We start from the raw sequence: 17315 nt of genomic DNA on the forward strand, positions 1-17315 counted from the left end.
GGGTCCCCCTCACTGTGCCCCCAACTACCTCTGCCTTGCACCCCTGGAATGAGGGGGCCCCCTTTGTTCATGGGGAGCATGGCCATGGGGGTGAGGGTTGGCGGAGGGAGCTGGTTGGGAACCAGCTCTGGGGGAGTTAGCTGTGGAGTTTTGGGGTTTGGCCGAGTTTTGGAGCTGGAAGGGGGATATTGGGCCAGTATCCTGGTCTCTGAGCTTGGCCCCGTTCACCTAGCTCTTGCCCATCCCAGTGTCTTGCTGACACCTGGAAGCCAAAATAACCCTCCGCATCCCAGCCCAGATCCTGCCCGCAGGGCCTGGCCTAGGCGCAGGTATTTACACCTCCACCCCACCCCAGAGTCAGGGCTGTGCGCCAGCCAGCGGCTGATCCCTGGTGTCCTGAAGGAAGCAGTCAGCTGCACTGCACAGTGCTGGACTGGGCTGCAGGGGGCGCTGCGCTGTGGGGGGCACAGGCAGGACGCTGTGGGGGGGTCTGTGCTGTGTGGGGCACTGAGGGGGGTTTGCGCTGTGGGGGGGCTGTGCTGTGGGGGGCACAGGCAGGATGCTGTGGGGGGGTCCTGTGCTGTGGGGGGCACTGAGGGGGTTTGCGCTGTGGGGGGCTGTGCTGTGTGGGGCACAGGCAGGGCGCTGTGGGGGGGTCTGTGCTGTGGGGGGCACTGTGGGGGGTTTGTGCTGTGGGGGGGTCTGTGTTGTGTGGGGCACTGAGGGGGGTTTGCGCTGTGGGGGGGCTGTGCTGTGGGGGGCACAGGCAGGATGCTGTGGGGGAGTCCTGTGCTGTGGGGGCACTGAGGGGGGTTGCGTTGTGGGGGGCTGTGCTGTGGGGGGCACAGGCAGGATGCTGTGGGGGGTCTGTGCTGTGGGGGCACTGAGGGGGGTTTGCACTGTGAGGGGGTCTGTGCTGTGGGGGCACTGAGGGGGGGGTTGCACTGTGGGGGGGTCTGTGCTGTGCGGGGCGCAGGCAGGGTTCCTCCTGGCTCGTTAATGGTTCCTGCCCCTCTGGCTCTGGGGGGCAGGGGCGGCGCTGGCGGAGCCGGTCTCGCCAGTGGGCTGTGTGGGGCAGAGCAGGGGGTGGGTGGGGGATCTGAGACACCCTCCCCCCCGTAACTCAACCGTGCTGTTAATCTCCCCCCAGCCTGGCCAGGCCTGCGACCGTGCGTTAGTTGTCAGCTGTATGGGCCGGGGCTGCCCTTGATGCCATCCCGGGGCTCTGCTGCCCCCCTGCTCGCAGAGGGCACCTGGGGCTGGGAGGGGGGTTACACCCCTGGGGTCTGGAGTGGGAGGGTTCAGGGCCTGGGCTACGGGGGCTCTCTTCTTTAACCCCTCCAGCACTGGTGCAGCCAAGTCCTGAGCTGGGCCTGCCCAGCCCGGCGCTGTGCCCGGCAATGGCCCGGTCTGAGTCCAGCAAGGTACCCCCCTTCTGCCGGGGGGCCCCAGCCCCTCAGAGACTCTCATGGTACCCCGTGGGGTAGGCCAGGATGGGACCCAGCATGTCTGAGGGGAGGGTCACGGAGTGGGGGGCTGGCAGGAGAGTCTGTGGGGGATGTCCTTGGGGTGTAACCAGCCAGAGCTGGAGTCAGTGAATCTGCCCCCCCCCATGTGTCTGGGGCTAGTGTGGGGCTGGCAGGGCCTGAGGCCGCATGGGAAGGACAGACGTGGAGGGGACTGATGACCCAGGTGGCCCCCGCCCGGTGGGTGCCTGCCGGGGGCATCACCATGGGCCATTGTCTCCATGGTGATCCACATGGGAACCCCCATCACTCAGCCCCCCCCCCAGTCTGGTGCCAGAGGATCTGGCTGCAGCCACGTCCCTGTGACCCCTCCAGAGATGGGGGAGGGCACTGGGGGGCCCTTTTTCTCCAGCACAGAGGCACAAAGGTGGGGCGGGCGAGGGCGGGGCGGGGCCAGCCAGGCACAAAGGGGCTTGGGGCACTGGGTCGGAAAGCGGAAGAATGAGCCGGGGACTAGAGAATGGGACAGCTCCCCCTCCCCTCCCCCTCCAGCCTTCCTGCCCTGCCAGCCCCACAGCACCTCCCCCAGCTCCCCACCCTCAGCCCCTGCCCCCCCTTCAGCTCCCCATCTGTCACCTTCACCCGCTCACCCCAGAGCCCCTTTCCCAGCTCCCTGTGGGCCCCCCAGTCCCTTGCCACCCCTTCAGCCTCCCCCTCCCCCAGCTGCCTCCCCCCAGGGAAGGGGGTGTTTGTCTCGTGAGTCAGAGAGAAGAGAACCGAGTGCGAGGAACAAAAGCCTCCCCTGCATAGCTGGCCCTTTCCTGCTGCCTCCATGGCAACCCAGCGTGGCCAGCCAGAGCCACGGGCCGCTGGACAGGGGCTGGGCATGTGGGGGGCCGAGGGCAGTGGGGCGCGCTCCCACTCCCTTGCCTCGTCTGCCCGCCGTGTCTCAGAGGGGCTGGGGCCGGCAGCTGCTTGGAGGTGTGGGCTGGCAGCACCAGTTGCTGGGCCATAGGGGGCTGGCAGGGCCCCCATGGGGCAGGTTAGATGGCTGAGCTGGGAGGTTAGGGAGCTTGAGCACTGTCCCTGGACACTTGGGTTCGAATCCCGCTGGGCTGGCGTGTGGAGTGACGTTGGGTTTGTGCGTTTTCCCCAAACAGCCGTCGGATCAGAGCTGGGACTGGAGGGGCCGTGGGGGTTACCGAGCCCAGCAGCCTGCGCTGAGGCAGGGCCAAAGAAACCTCCCCCACCCTGGCAGCCTTTGTCCAGCCTGGGCTCAGCCCCCCATGACGGGGATCCCACAGCCTCCCTGGGGGTGACTGCCCTGGCAGGACGCGCTATCTCAGAGTCCTAAACCGGCCTCGCTGCAATTTACACCCATGCTTCTTGTCCTGGCCCCAGCAGTGAGGGAGACAGCGTAGCAGCAGAGCTGGGGGGGCCAGGGCTGGGCTAGCAGGGGCTGCAGGTCGGGAGTGAGGGGCACCGGCAGAGCTGGGGGGGGCAGCCCTGGGCTAGCAGGGGCTGCGGGTCGGGAGAGAGGGGCACCGGCAGAGCTGGGTGGGGGGCAGGGCTGCGTTAGCAGGGGCTGCGGGTCGGGAGTGAGGGGCACCGGCAGAGCTGGGGGGGCCCAGGGCTGGGCTAGCAGGGGCTGCGGGTCGGGAGAGAGGGGCACCGGCAGAGCTGGGGGGGGGGCAGGGCTGGGCTAGCAGGGGCTGCGGGTCGGGAGTGAGGGGGCACCGGCAGAGCTGGCGGGGCAGGGCTGGGCTAGCAGGGGCTGCGGGTCAGGAGAGAGGGGCACCGGCAGGGCTGGGGGGGCAGGGAGTTAGGGGGACCCTTGTGTGCGTCCGGCCCTTGACTCTCGCTGGGATCGGGCTGTTCCAAACCCCTGCGGACTCAGCCCAGCTGTCCACTGAACCCATGTGTGCTGGGCAGCCGAGCGGACGCCTGGTGTCACTGTGGCCGAGGGGGAAGCTCTGTGGGGCTGCGCAGACCCAGCGAGTGGCTGGGCCCTGCCCGGCACTGGAGCCGCCCAGGCTGGGCTGCTGGGGACTGCGCTGGGGGATTCCCAGGAAGCCAGCGCAGGGCTGGGTCACTGGGCAGGGGCCTGTGCTCCGGGACACGGCCCTGGCGTCAGACCCAGCGGGAGAAGATGAAGGGCGCAGGGGTGTGGCATCACCCCACTGTCCAGCCAGGCCCAGCCTTGGCCCAGCAGAACCTTCTGTCTCTGGGCTGCTGGTCCTGCTCCAGGGCAGGCTGGTACCGTCTGTGCTCTGTTCGCTGGGCCCTGGTGTAACGAGCTCGCTGGTACTCAGCGCAGGCCAGTGTCTGCACAGAAACCAGTGACCACAGTGGGGGCCTCTGCCTGGGCCACTGAGTGGGGGCTGCCCAGGGAGGAGCCGGGTTACGGGCTGAGTCCCGGGCCTGGGCCCTGAGCCAGCTAGCTCTGCCCTGGGGTTGGGACTAGGAAGGGGAGGCTGGGCTATGCCCCCACGGCTCCGAGAGCCCCTCAGCCAGGGCTGTCCTCGCCAGGCCCTGCTCCCCTGCCTGATGGGGGGGAAGGACCCTAGCATGGCGTCCCCATGGAGCAGGGGGAGATGGGGCACTGCCTGGTGCCAACCCTGCCCTCAGCCCCAGCAGCGGAGGGAGGAGGAGTCCCCAGCCTGGGCCCTGCCGAGCCCGGGGCCCTGCCTGTGGGCGCAGGGGAGATGCGCTGGCAGTTGCCATGGCAGCCGTTGTCCTTTGTCAGACAATGAATGGAGCTGGGAAACAGTGTGCATATCCCAGGAGGGTCTGCGAGAGCCAGCGCCCCCCCACCCCCCAGCCCTGCCGGTGCCCCTCACTCCTGACCCACAGCCCCTGCCAGCCCAGCTCTGGGCTCCCCCCACCCCCCAGCCCTGCCGGTGCCCCTCTCTCCCAACCCACAGCCCCTGCCAGCCCGGCCCTGCCCCCCCAGCTCTGCCGGTGCCCCTCACTCCCGACCCACAGCCCCTGCCAGCCCAGCTCTGGGCTCCCCCCACCCCCCAGCCCTGCCGGTGCCCCTCACTCCCGACCCACAGCCCCTGCCAGCCCAGCTCTGGGCTCCCCCCACCCCCCAGCCCTGCTGGTGCCCCTCACTCCCAACCCACAGCCCCTGCCAGCCCGGCCCTGCCCCCCCAGCTCTGCCGGTGCCCCTCACTCCCGACCCCCAGCCCCCTGCCCCCCCGCAGCTCTGCTGGTGCCCCTCACTCCTGCTATCCCAGGCCCAGGAGGCCACTTGGTGCGGAGTGTGAAAAGGCCCCTGTGCTAGGAGGGTTTGTCAGCCCCCACCCCAGGTATCCGAGGCATCCGCACTCCAGCCCAAGAGCCCTTCAGCGCCGGGCACCCAGGGCCCAGTGTTTGCTGAGCTAACAGCTGCCTGCTCCGGGGCGTGGGGTGTGTGTGGGTGGCTCGGCCCAGGAATGTCCCGTCTGGGAGGAGAGGGAGGCAGGTGGGAAGGGGCTGGTGGGAGGGGATCAGCTTTCTGGGGCAGGAGAATTGGGGGCCTGGATGGGGGACCCTGAGGCTGGGGGAGCGAATTCCAGGATAGACATAGCTGAGACAGACATGGGCTGGCGGCTGGGCACTCAGTAAATGTCTCCTGCAGGGGAGCTGTGACATGGCCGCACTGCCCCCCATGCTCTATAGGTCGCGGGGGGGGGAGCGAGGGCACGGGATCCCTGCGCGTGGCCTCCCCACTGGTCAGGCGGGGCCATTGTGGGGCCAACCGGCCCCTCCTCATTCTTTGCGGCAGCCTGGTGGGGGGCGATGATCTTTGACCTCCTTGGTGAGATCACGACCCTGGGGCCCCCTCATGTTGTGTTTGGTTCCTTGCAGCTTTGGAAACAGGACCCGTGGAGTGTGCCAGGGCCTCAAACCCTCCCCCTTAAGCTCCTTCCTGACAGCCGCAGGGCCTCTCTCACATACGTCCAGGCTCCACCCCAGACAGGCAGAAAGATTCTGCAGAACTGACCGGCAGTGAAACAGCCAAGCCCGGACTGAACATGTCACCATTAGGCTTCAGAGTGAACACACGGCAGTGGTGAATGAGAGCCGTTCACATCACCCTGAGACGGGTGTTTGGGGGCAGCTCTCTGCAGCCTCAGTCAGGCAGCACCACACAGACGTGTAACGCTGCTCTCCAGGCTCCGAGCAGTCTGCAGCTGTGTGCACGCCTCCTCGGCTCCTCGCCCTGCCCTGCGGCTTCTGTTAGCCCCCTGGCTCGGACCCCCCCGGCTCAGCTCCCCTCTCAGCCCCCGGCTCAGCTCCCCACTCAGTCCCCCTGGTTCAGCCCCCGGCTCAGCCCCATGCTCATCCCCCCGCCAGCTCATCCCCCTGGCTCAGCCCCCCACTCAGCCCCCAGGCTCAGCCCCCCCGCCTCAGCCCCCTGCTAGCTCATCCCCCCGGCTCAGCTCCTCACTCAGCCCCCACCCCCAGCTCAGCCTCCCCTGGCTTAGCCCCTCCCGGCTCAGCCCCCCACTCAGCCCCCCTGGCTCAGCCCTCCCCCCCGCAGCTCAGTTCATGGTGCTGGAGCCTCCCCTTGTGGCCCCACAGTGAGATGTCACGGTTCTCAGCAGTGGCTCCTTGCACAGGTGACCGTGGTGCTGCTGGGCTGCAGCCACCTGGGGTGGGGGGGGGGGAGTGCACGTGGGGGGCGGGTGGATGCTGGCACCAGGGCGAAGTCCCCATGCCTAAGGCAGGTGCCTTCAGAGTTTTGCGGTCTGGGCTGAGTACAGGGCTGGGAGTCAGAGAACCATAGACGATCGGGGGTGGGTGGGGGGGTGGGAAGGGACCTCAGGGGGTATCTAGTCCAACCCCCTGCTCAGAGCAGGACCAATCCCCAACTAAATCCTCCCAGCCAGGCCTTTGTCAAGCCTGACCTTAAAAACCTCAAAGGAAGGAGATTCCACCACCTCCCTAGGTAACGCATTCCAGTGTTTCACCACCCTCCTAGTGAAAAAGTTTTTCCTAATATCCAACCTAAACCTCCCACACTGCAACTTGAGACCATTACTCCTTGTCCTGTCATCTGCCACCACTGAGAACAGCTGAGCTCCATCCTCTTTGGACCCCCCCCTTCAGGTAGTTGAAGGCTGCTATCAAATCCCCCCTCACTCTTCTCTTCTGCAGACTAAATAACCCCAGTTCCTTCAGCCTCCCCTCATAAATCATGTGTTCCAGTCCCCGAATCATTTTCGTTGCCCTCCGCTGGACTCTCTCCAATTTGTCCACATCCCTTTTCAGGACTCTTGTGCTCTGTCCCTGGCTCGGGGGGGGGCTGTGAGGGCTAGTGGTTAGATCAGGACTCTGGCACTGAGTTCCTGGGTGACCTCAGGTGTCACTCCTCCATGCTGTGCCTCAGTTTCCCCAGCTGTCTAATGAGGGCGATGCTACTGACCCGCCTTTGCACAGTGCTTTGAGATCCCTGGCTGAAACAGCACTAAGAGTTGTGATGAACTGGTATGTTTGTGTGTGTGAGAGAGAGACAGAGACTGCTGCCCTCTGCTGGAAGCTCAGCTGTGTGTCATAGCCCCTACACTGCTTCTATTTGAGGGAGGTTCTCCACAGAGAGAGACCTCACTGCTATGGCATGGAGAAGCGTGATGAGCCCCAGGTGCAGCATGTGCCCCTTCCCCTCAGCCCCCCCAGGGCTCGGGGGCAACTCGCGCAGGCTAACTCCCAGGGGTCAACGAGACAGGCGGCTCCTGTGGCCAGAACTAACCTGCCACAGAGAGTGGCTGGGGCTGGGGCTGAGATGGGCAGCATGGTCTGTCATGTCCCCTGGGCTGGGAGCCAGACAGATACCGACTAGCCAGGGGGCATAACCTGGTAGCCACAGGATGATGTGGGCTAGGAGTTGGGGGAGCCCCCAGTGAGGTCCAGTGTGTGAGAACGGCCCCCCAGCTGCTGGGAAAAGGGTTCCTATTGGGTGTTGGCTGCCAGCTGTCTGCTTTGGCACCTGCTGGCGCACAGCTGCTGGCCTCATGTGCAGGAGGGTGCCTGCTGAAATGCCCCTTCTGAGCCCTGGGCCTTGCAGGGGCTGCACAGGGCGTGAGGGGAGACGGCCAGAGACCAGCGGGCTGGAGGTCGCAGAGGGCAGCCTGGTGTCCTGGCACCGCTGCCTGGGGGGCCTGTTTGAAGACACCACCCATGTGCCCTGTACGCCGACAGCCACCCCGGCTGCAGGACGTAGGGAGGGGCGGCTGTGCCATGGGGCTCACCTGGCAGGGAACTGGCTGGCAGCTCCCCAGCTCTGGCAGCCGGCCCCAGGCACCCAGCTGGGCAGTGAGGGGCACCAGGCCGGGCATGCTGGGAGTGTTTCCGTGGTGCCTGTGGCTGGCGTGGCTGGACATCGCTCAGTAACTCAGGGCCAGGTGACACCCCTGCAGCCTGGCAGCTTGGGGCTGCGGGGCTTGGCTTGGCCTGCTGAGGGGGGATGAGCCAGGTTCCCTTTCCCCACCGCCTGGGCCAAGGCTGCGGGCTGGGGGCAGCACCCGTCCTCGTTCTTCTCCGTAGCCACCTGCCCTGCCGCCCGGGCACCCCTGGGGCAGGCATCTCAGTGACCTCACTTCCGTCTCCTCCCGGCCAGGTTCCAGCCCCGGCCCTTGTGCCAGCATGGCCAGTGGGGGTGCCTAGATCTCCCCGTTGTCCTCCAAGACGACATCTACCCACAGTGTCTGCTGTCCCTCGCCCCACTGCCAGGCTGGGCTCCTGGGTTCTGTCCCCAGGTCTGTCCCCACTCTGGGGCTGGTCCCTGTCCCCCATGCCTCGGTTTCCCCATCTGTGCCCATGGGGTGGGGGGAGCTGCGTTTCTTCTCCCCAAGGGCTTGGCGGGGCTTATGCATGCATGTGCGGGCACCCAGATGAGGGGACAGGCTTGACATAGTAATGCGGGGGAGGGGAGGTGGCCTGGAATGGGGCGTGGCCAGGAAGTGAAGGGGGGAGCTTGGAACAAGGTGGGTTTGAACTGGTGGTTCTGTGTCCCACTTCCTAGGGTCCCCCATGGGGCAGGTCTGGGTGGGGACCGGCAAAGTCGGGGCCCCACGGGTCTGGGCTGCCCTCAGTTTGCACTAAGTGTGTGTCCACCCACGGAGTGTAGACGAGCCCCGAGGGATCTGGGGTCACTCCGGAGTCACTCTGGTATTGCTCAGAGCAGTGTGTCAGGCTGGCCCAGGCCTGGCTTTCTCTGGGGTGCAGCCTGGGATTGGGCAGGGGCAGCAGCAGCTTGATTCTCTTGAGAGCTCCTGGGAGCTGCTCCTGCCCCCTGCGGTACCCGCAGAGCTGGTCCCACTGGCGGGGGGCGTGAACCCTGTCAGGCTGGCCACGGGGGCCCGGCAACAGGACCCGCTCTCCATATCCTCAGAGTTCAAGGGTCAATTCCCAGGGTAGAAGGCACCAGGGAGGAGCTGGTCAAAGGGACGGCGCCCCATGGCCCAGGGCAGACGGGGTTGGGGGGGACATGACACTTAGCAGGGTCCCTCTGCTTGCCCCTCGGAGCAGGGGCCACACAAACAGCAGTGGGGCAGCAACCCCCCCTTCCCCCGCTGCTGAACCTCAGGGCCCCAGCGGGGTCTGGGGTGAAGCTCCAGAGAGACGGGTCCGGGGGCCAGCAGCTCCAGTGCTGTGGGGACCTGAGCTGAGAGCCAGCAACCTCGTGTCACACAGGGACCCCAACAAGCCCGGCACGGGGAACAAGTCAGGGGAGTGATAGGGCCGAGGGCAGGCCGCACAACCCCCTCCCTCTCCCGTCACACTGCACAACCCCTCCCCTCCCCTCCCTGTGACACTGCACAGCCCCTCCCCATCACACTGCACAGCCCCCTCCCCTCCCCATCACACTGCACAGCCCTCCGTCACACTGCACAGCCCCTCCCCTCCCCTCCCCTCCCTGTGACACTGCACAGCCCCTCCCCATCACACTGCACAGCCCTCCGTCACACTGCACAACCCCTCCCCTCCCCTCCCTGTGACACTGCACAGCCCCTCCCCATCACACTGCACAGCCCCCTCCCCTCCCCATCACACTGCACAGCCCCCCGTCACACTGCACAACCCCTCCCTGTGACACTGCACAGCCCCTCCCCATCACACTGCACAGCCCCCTCCCCTCCCCATCACACTGCACAGCTCCCTGTCACACTGCACTGCCCCTCCCCTCCCTGTGACACTGCACAGCCCCTCCCCATCACACTGCACAACCCCTCCCTTCCCCTCCATGTGACACTGCACAGCCCCTCCCCATCACACTGCACAGCCCCCCGTAACACTGCACAGCCGCCCCCCCCCACTGGGACCCTCCAGGGAGGGGCTGTGACAAGTTAATCTCCAGCGTGGTGCTGAGCCACCAGGGAAGCCAGTGGCAGGCGACAGCCGGGGGCTCCGGGACATGCGGGGGAGAGGGGCTCATGCGGGGGTGTCAGGAGCAGCTCCCAGAAGAACGAGGCTTTGGGCTCCCTCCCCAGCTCTGCCGGTGCCCCTCACTCCCGCCCCGCAGCCCGGCCCTGGGGCCTTTCTGGGAGACTCAGGAGCTGTGGAAGCCTGTCCCCGAGGCAGGGGGAGCCCCAGCCCCGCGGGCGCCGTTCACGCCGTGCCCTCCTCTCTCGCAGACGGCCTGCACAGCGTGGCGGCCCACTGCACCCTGCGGGTGACCGTCATCACGGACGAGACGCTGACCAACAGCATCACGCTGCGCCTGGAGAACATGTCCCAGGAGCGGTTCCTCTCCCCGCTGCTGGCGCTCTTCCTGCAGGGGGTGGCGGCCGTGCTCGCGGCCCCCCGTCACCGCGTGGTGCTCTTCAACATCCAGAACGACACGGACGTGCCGGCCGCCCGCATCCTCAACGTCAGCCTGTCGGTGCTGCTGCCGGGCGGGGCCCGCGGGGGCCGCTACGTCCCCTCCCAGGACCTGCAGGAGCGGCTCTACCTCAACCGCACGCTGCTGGCCGCCGTCTCCGAGCAGCGGGTGCTGCCCTTCGACGACAACGTCTGCCTGCGGGAGCCCTGCGAGAACTACATGCGCTGCGTCTCCGTCCTGCGCTTCGACAGCTCCGCGCCCTTCCTGGCCTCCGCCACCGTCCTCTTCCGGCCCATCCGCCCCGTCGGCGGCCTGCGGTGCCGCTGCCCCGCCGGCTTCACCGGCCACTACTGCGAGAGCGAGATCGACCTGTGCCCCTCCGGCCCCTGCGGCCGCAACGGCCGCTGCCACAGCCGGGAGGGCGGCTACACCTGCCGCTGCCACGCCGGCTTCACCGGTGAGCGGGGGGGGGCTCCTCTGTCTGTCCCCACACGCGCCTCTGTCCGTCTCTCCGGCCCCGGCCGTGCCCCGGCCGGCCAGCCGCATCCGTACCCCCGGCCGGCCAGCCGCATCTGTATCCCCCTCCGTACCCCCGGCCGGCCAGCCGCATCCATACCCCCCTCTGTACCCCTGTCCGGCCAGCCCATCCGTACCCCCCTCCGTACCCCCGGCCGGCCAGCCGCATCTGTACCCCCCTCTGTACCCCCGGCCAGCCAGCTGCATCCGTACCCGCCTCTGTACCCCCGGCTGGCCAGCCGCATCCGTACCCCCCTCCGTACCCCCGGCTGGCCAGCCGCATCCGTACCCCCCTCCGTACCCCCGGCTGGCCAGCCGCATCCGTACCCCCCTCTGTACCCCTGTCCGGCCAGCCCATCCGTACCCCCCTCCGTACCCCCGGCCGGCCAGCCGCATCTGTACCCCCCTCTGTACCCCCGGCCAGCCAGCTGCATCCGTACCCGCCTCTGTACCCCCGGCTGGCCAGCCGCATCCGTACCCCCCTCCGTACCCCCGGCTGGCCAGCCACATCCGTACCCCCGGCCGGCCAGCTGCATCCGTACCCCCCTCCGTACCCCCGGCCGGCCAGCCGCATCCGTACCCCCCTCTGTACCCCCGGCCAGCCAGCTGCATCCGTACCCCCCTCTGTACCCCCGGCCAGCCAGCTGCATCCGTACCCCCCTCCGTACCCCCGGCCAGCCAGCTGCATCTGTACCCCCCTTCGGGCAGCCCATCCGTACCCCCGGCCGGCCAGCCGCATCCATACTCCCCTCCGTACCCACATCCGGCCAGCCGCATCCATACCCCCCTCTGTACCCCTGTCCGGCCAGCCCATCCGTACCCCTGTCCGGCCAGCCGCATCTGTACCCCTGTCTGGCCAGCCCATCCGCACCCCCGTCCGGCCAGCTGCATCTGTACCCCCCTCCGTACCCCCGTCCGGCCAGCCCATCCGCACCCCCGTCCGGCCAGCCGCATCTGTACCCCCCTCCGTACCCCCGTCCGGCCAGCCCATCCATACCCCCGTCCGGCCAGCCGCATCTGTACCCCCCTCTGTAACCCCTTCCGGTCAGCCGCATCCGTACCCCCCTCCATACTCCCGTCCGGCCATCCCATCCGTACCCCCGTCCGGCCATCCCATCCGTACCCCCCTCCATACCCCCCTCTCCAGCCGTCCCATCCGTACCCCCATCCGGCCAGCCACATCTGTACCCCACTCCGCACCCCTCTCCAGCCATCCCTCTCCACCTCCCGGGGCCTGGGCTGGCTGGCTTGGAGGGCTGGGGCATAGTGGGGGCCTTCCACCCAGCCCCTTTCACACACCCAAGGCACTAATTCAAGTCCAGCCCAGGGCAGTGGCCATGTCTCATGTCTGTTGGGCATGTCTCTGTGGGGCGGGGGGGTGTCCCTGAGGCCCATAGCCCGGGTGGGGTCTCTGCCCCAGCCCCAGCCCTGGAGTGGAGCGTCCCCACCGCAAGGGGCTGGAGCCAGGGCCAGAGCACAGGCCTGCTGGAGGCTGTGCCGTGAGCCGTGGGGCAGGCCATGGAGTGGGGCAGCCTCCTGCACTGGCCAGGCTGCCCCCACCTGTGGGATTGTCCAGCCCTAGCCTGAGGACGCAGCAGCCGCTTGTTCTGAGCCCGAGCCCCCGGCCTGCCCCCTCTTAGCGCCTGCGAAGAGCCTGGCCCCAGTGTCTGGCCTGCTCCCACACAGGGACACCGCCCACCCTGTGTCCTCCCAGAGACCCTCCCTCCCCTCAGACGTGCTGCACAGCTGCCAGCCCCCCATCCCTGTTCACGCTGGCAGCTAGTGACCTCCAAACCCAGCAGTGGCATAACAGCTTGGCATGCCCCTGTGATACCCACTGCAGACCCAGGACCCCGGTAAACCAGGCCTGGTGCCCCCCAGTGTCCCTGCACTGCCTGCCCCCAAGCCCTGCCCCAGGAGGCTGCCAGCACCGCAGGTCGGGTGTCAGTAAATGCTCCCCCACATCACCTGGGATGGACACGGGGATGCGGGGACTAGTGGTTAGAACACATGACTGCAGGCAGGACTCCTGGGTTCTGGCCCAAGTTCTGGGAGAGACATGGGGGTTCGGGGTTTCAGCAGTGCGGGCTGGGAGCTAGGACTCCTGGGTTCTATTCCCAGCTGTGGGAGGGGAGTGGTGTCGGATTGGGATTCCTGAGCTCTCTCCCTGGCTGTGTCACAAATTCTCTTTTTAACTCTTAGCCCCGCTCTGTGCCTCAGTTTCCCCAAGTGTAGCCGGGGTGATGGCGCTGAAGGGAGTGTGACCCGGGACTGTAGAAAGCTGTGAGCTCCCTGGCAATGGAGAATTCCCCTCCCACACTGGGGCAATGAAGAATCCCCACTGGGCCCCCAGTGAGAAGGATCCCAATGGGAGCTGCTAGGTGCTGAGCACTTCAGAACGCCTGCCTCAGTGTTTGCGGAGACCTGGGCGCAGGCTGGGGGGGCTCATTCTGAAGGGCTCCCTGTGCCCCCTGCGACGGCCAGTGTTCCTGGCGCGCCGCACGCAGGGGGCCCTGCTGTGAAACCTTTTACTGTCAGTGGGGAAGAAACCTCAGAGCCACACGGCAGGTTCCCCCTCCCGCTGCCCGGCTGGGAAACCCCGAAGACAGCAAGCCGGGGGGGGACCCTGGCCAAGCCGAGGGGCCCTCTGGGAGGTGCCGGCCTGTGCAGGAAGTTAGAAGGCAGGAGCTGGGGTGGTGGTGGTGGGGGGGTGCGTGTTGGAAGAATGCAGCAGGGCGAAGTGCCTCTCAGTGGCGGTGATAAAAAGCCAGGGGTCACTTCCCAGCGTGCCAGTTCCTTGCCCGCCCCGGACACAGGGACGGTCTCTGTGTGGCACAGGCCTGGCCGTGGCCCCAGCTGCAGCCCTGGCTCTGTGCGGGGAGTCTGCCCTGGGGCGCGTCTCGCAATTGCTTGTTCAAAATCTCTGTCTTCGACAGCCAGAGTCATAGCAAAGAAACCAATCCCACCCCCCGGCCCCGGCCCGGCCCCGGCCCCGGCCCCGGCCCCGGCTCGACCCGGCGTGCGGCCTGCCTGTCCTGCGCATCGCCACCCAGGCACTGGTGCCGTGCCGAAGCCGTCGCCTTGCACGTTAGTTTGTATTAGCGGCAGCTGAAAGGTTGAATCTGTTTCTTGGTGATTCCTGGCGCCTCTTCCCCTAGAAACAGCCATAAATCTAGAACTTCCCAAGGCACCGGCTCCCGGGTCCCTGGCCATTCGTGCTATTGATCCTGGGTGTCGAGCAGCACGTTGGGGCCCCATCGGGTGGGCGCAGCACAGACGGCATGACAGCCCCTGCCCCACGCAGTTCCCAGGCTAAGGCCCTGAGCCAGCAAACAAGGGCAGCACCCGCTGGCCTGTGATCACAGGAGTGCCCTGATCCCCCAGCTCTCGGCAGATTTCACCCGGGCCCCTTCAGTGCTTCGTCCCCTTGCTCTGGCGATAAAAGGGTCACCACAGCGGTTATTCCTCCTTCGGGCACGTGCATGGGCTTGTTGTGTGATCTGGACTGTGTACACGCGGGCTTGTTGTTGCGGGGTGTGTTGTGGGAGCCGGCCTGTGAGCACGCGGGGTTGTTGCGGGTCTCTTGGCTGCGGGACTGCAGGACACACACTTAGCGCAGGGCTGGCGTGGGCAGGGTGTCCCGGAGTCCCCGGGCGATGCTCTGGGACTGCTCCCCAGGAAGCCAGGCAGGACTCTGGGGGAGTCTCCTCTCTGGGAGCAGCCTGTCTGCAGGACACACAGCTCACCCGGCTTCCACCTTCCTGGGTCTGACCTCGGAGCATTCAGCATCCTCTGCCCCTCCGTGCGCTTCCCACAGCGAGTCCGCCCAGGCGAGGTCCTGGGGAAGCCAGAGGGTCCTGCCCCCCAACTCCGCAGTCAGACGGGACTCTCAGCCAGCCAGTAAAACAGAAGTTTATTAGATGACAGGAACATGGTCTAAAACAGAGCTTGCAGGTGCAGAGAACAGGACCCCTCAGCTGGGTCCATTTTGGGGGGCAGTGAGCCGAACAACCCCGTCTGCACTTCACTCCTCATCCCCAGCCAGCCCCAAACTGAAACTCCCTCCAGCCCCTCCTCCTCTGGGCTTTGTCCCTTTCCCTGGGCCAGGAGGTCACCTGATTCCTTTGTTCTTCAAACCTTTAGCTCTCACCTTGCAGGAGGAAGGGCCCAGGCCATCAGTTGCCAGGAAACAGGGTGTCGGCCATTCTCTGTGCAGACACCATCACACTGGCCCTCTAGGGCTCTGCCACAGTCACACCCCCTTATCCCACCCCCTGGATACTTAAGAACTGCCTAAGGGAAACTGAGGCACCCACACAGTATTCAGAAAAAACATTAAGAACAGTCCCGCTTCGTCACATGGGACTGCAGGACACACACTTAGCACAGGGCTGGCGTGGGCAGGGTCTCTGGGCTGGGAATACGCTGGCTGCTCAGAGTAGGAGGCGCAGATGGGCAGAGTTGCTTCTGTGATTCATCCCAGATTCTGCGGGGTTCCAGGCTGCTGGCCCGTCAAGGGTGGGCCCAGTTCTCTGCTGGCATAAGATGGCGTAAGCTGGTGCAGCCCCATTGCGTCGATTTGCACCAGCTGAGAATCGGGCCCTTAGATGTACAGCCAAGCCAGGCGAGCAGGGCCCAGGATGCTGCTAGTCTCCGTGGAAGCTGGTGCTGGTACCCAGCCCCTTACGGGGGTGCAGCCCAACAGCAGGGCAGAGAAACCGACCCGCCTGGTCACTGTCTGAGCGGCAGGAGGCAGCGGGATAGAGGGGGTTAAAAGCACCTGCCTTTCAAGGGGCTGGGAGGGTGCTGGGCTGCGTGCAGCGTGTGGTTGGTCGGCTGAGTGTCCCACTCCTACTGAGGGGGAGCAGGGCGGGGAGCTGAGCGGCGGGTTTGGGGCACTGAGGCAGAGCTTCCATCTCTGTGTGTTCCCAGATCTCTGTTCCCCGGGTTCTTTTATCTGCTGTGCGCTGAGGGGCTGCTTGACAGCAAGAGAGCTGCCAACCAGAGCCATGCATACGGCTGAGGGGCCTGGCACAGGACCCCGGAATCGAAATTCAGGCCAGCTCTCTGTGCTCCTCTGGGCCTCAGTTTCCCTATCTGTAGAGCTCTGAATGTGTCACAAGGCGGTCAGGGTCCTTATCCCTGTTTGGGGGAAACTGAGGTACAGAGCTGGGGGACTCACCTAAGGTCTCCTAGCAAAGGCAAGAACAGAACCCAGCTCCTCTGAGTGCAGGCCAGTGCTCCAGGCCACACTGCTTGGGTAACGATGCTCCTTCTGGCGGGACCCAACGGAGAGTGCCAATTCAGGACAAATTGCTTAAAAGGAGGGCAGTTACAGCCCAAGGCTGGGGTTTCTGTGCACACCAAGGCAAACCAAACCAGCCAAACAGAGAAGACTTCGGTTTTACCCCACTGGTTAACCACAAGTCACGCAAGCAATTCCCTCAGACACCCCAGTTTCCCAGTATCACCACCAGTGCCCCTCGTTATGGGGACAAATGGTTATGAAAACCAATACCCCAGTAAAAGAACAAAGGTTCTCTCGATCCCAAAGGACCACGCCCCAGACCCAGGTCAATATACAAATCAGATCTTACCCCAAAACACGCTGTTGCCAATCCTTTAGAATCTAAAATCTAAAGGGTTATTCATAACAGGAAAAAGATAGAGATGAGAGCGAGAATTGGTTAAATGGAATCAATGACATACAGTGATGGCAAAGTTCTTGGTTTAGGCTTGCAGCAGTGACAGAATAAGCTGCAGGTTCAAATCAAGTCTCTGCAGAACGTCCCCAGCTGGGGGGGGGTCTTTTGGTCCTTTATTCAGAGCTTCAGTTTGTAGCAAAGTCCCTCCAGAGGCCAGACACAGGATTGAAGACCAGATGGAGGATCTGCAGCAGCTTTGTATAGTCTCTTGCCATGTGGTCTCTGCTTTCTGTGTCCCAAAGACAAGCTGCCCAGCACATGGCCTGGAAACACCTCAGAGTTCTGTCCATAGGCAGGTCCCTGCATGCCTGGCTGAGTCCCAAGGTGTGTCTGCCTTCTCTCAATGGGTCATTGTATAGCTGATGGTCCTTCATGGGCCACCCAGCAGGCTAGGCAGAGCTGACACCAACTTCTCTGGGGTGTCACCCAGAAGCAGAGCACAAGTTTGAAATACAGACAGTACAGAGCCAATATTCATAACTTCAACTACAAAAATGATACCCACATACAGACAGCAGCAGCAGCAGCAGCAAACCATGACCTTGTCTGAGACACCTCATTTGACCCCCTTATACAAGCTTTGGTGCCACTACAGGACCTTGGTTGCAACAATGTTCTATACGGTCCCAGTTCAAGTCAATAACATCACAGCCTGCTTACTCCCCTCTCACCCAAGAGTCTGTTCTCTCTGGCCTGCCCCAGGCCCAGCTTTCCGGGCCCCCTGCACTGTGAAGTGCTGTCCCCGGTGTCCTGCCCGTCGCAGGAAGTGCACGTTCCCCACCCCGCTTGTAACTCGCCGTGCCCTCGCTCCCGTGAGCC

At 65.2% G+C, this 17315-nt stretch overlaps 1 protein-coding gene across 1 annotated transcript in view; it reads left to right on the forward strand.

Moving 5' to 3' along the window:
• Positions 1-17315, forward strand: part of CELSR2 (cadherin EGF LAG seven-pass G-type receptor 2) — an 80198-nt gene that overhangs the window by 11906 nt on the left and 50977 nt on the right. Inside the window, exon 2 of the mRNA XM_073320470.1 lies at positions 10088-10732. Coding sequence (XP_073176571.1) covers positions 10088-10732 — 645 coding nt within the window. The remainder of the gene's footprint in view (positions 1-10087; positions 10733-17315) is intronic.

The sequence above is a fragment of the Lepidochelys kempii genome, chromosome 21 (assembly GCF_965140265.1).
Source record: "Lepidochelys kempii isolate rLepKem1 chromosome 21, rLepKem1.hap2, whole genome shotgun sequence".
Lineage (NCBI taxonomy): Eukaryota > Metazoa > Chordata > Testudines > Cheloniidae > Lepidochelys > Lepidochelys kempii.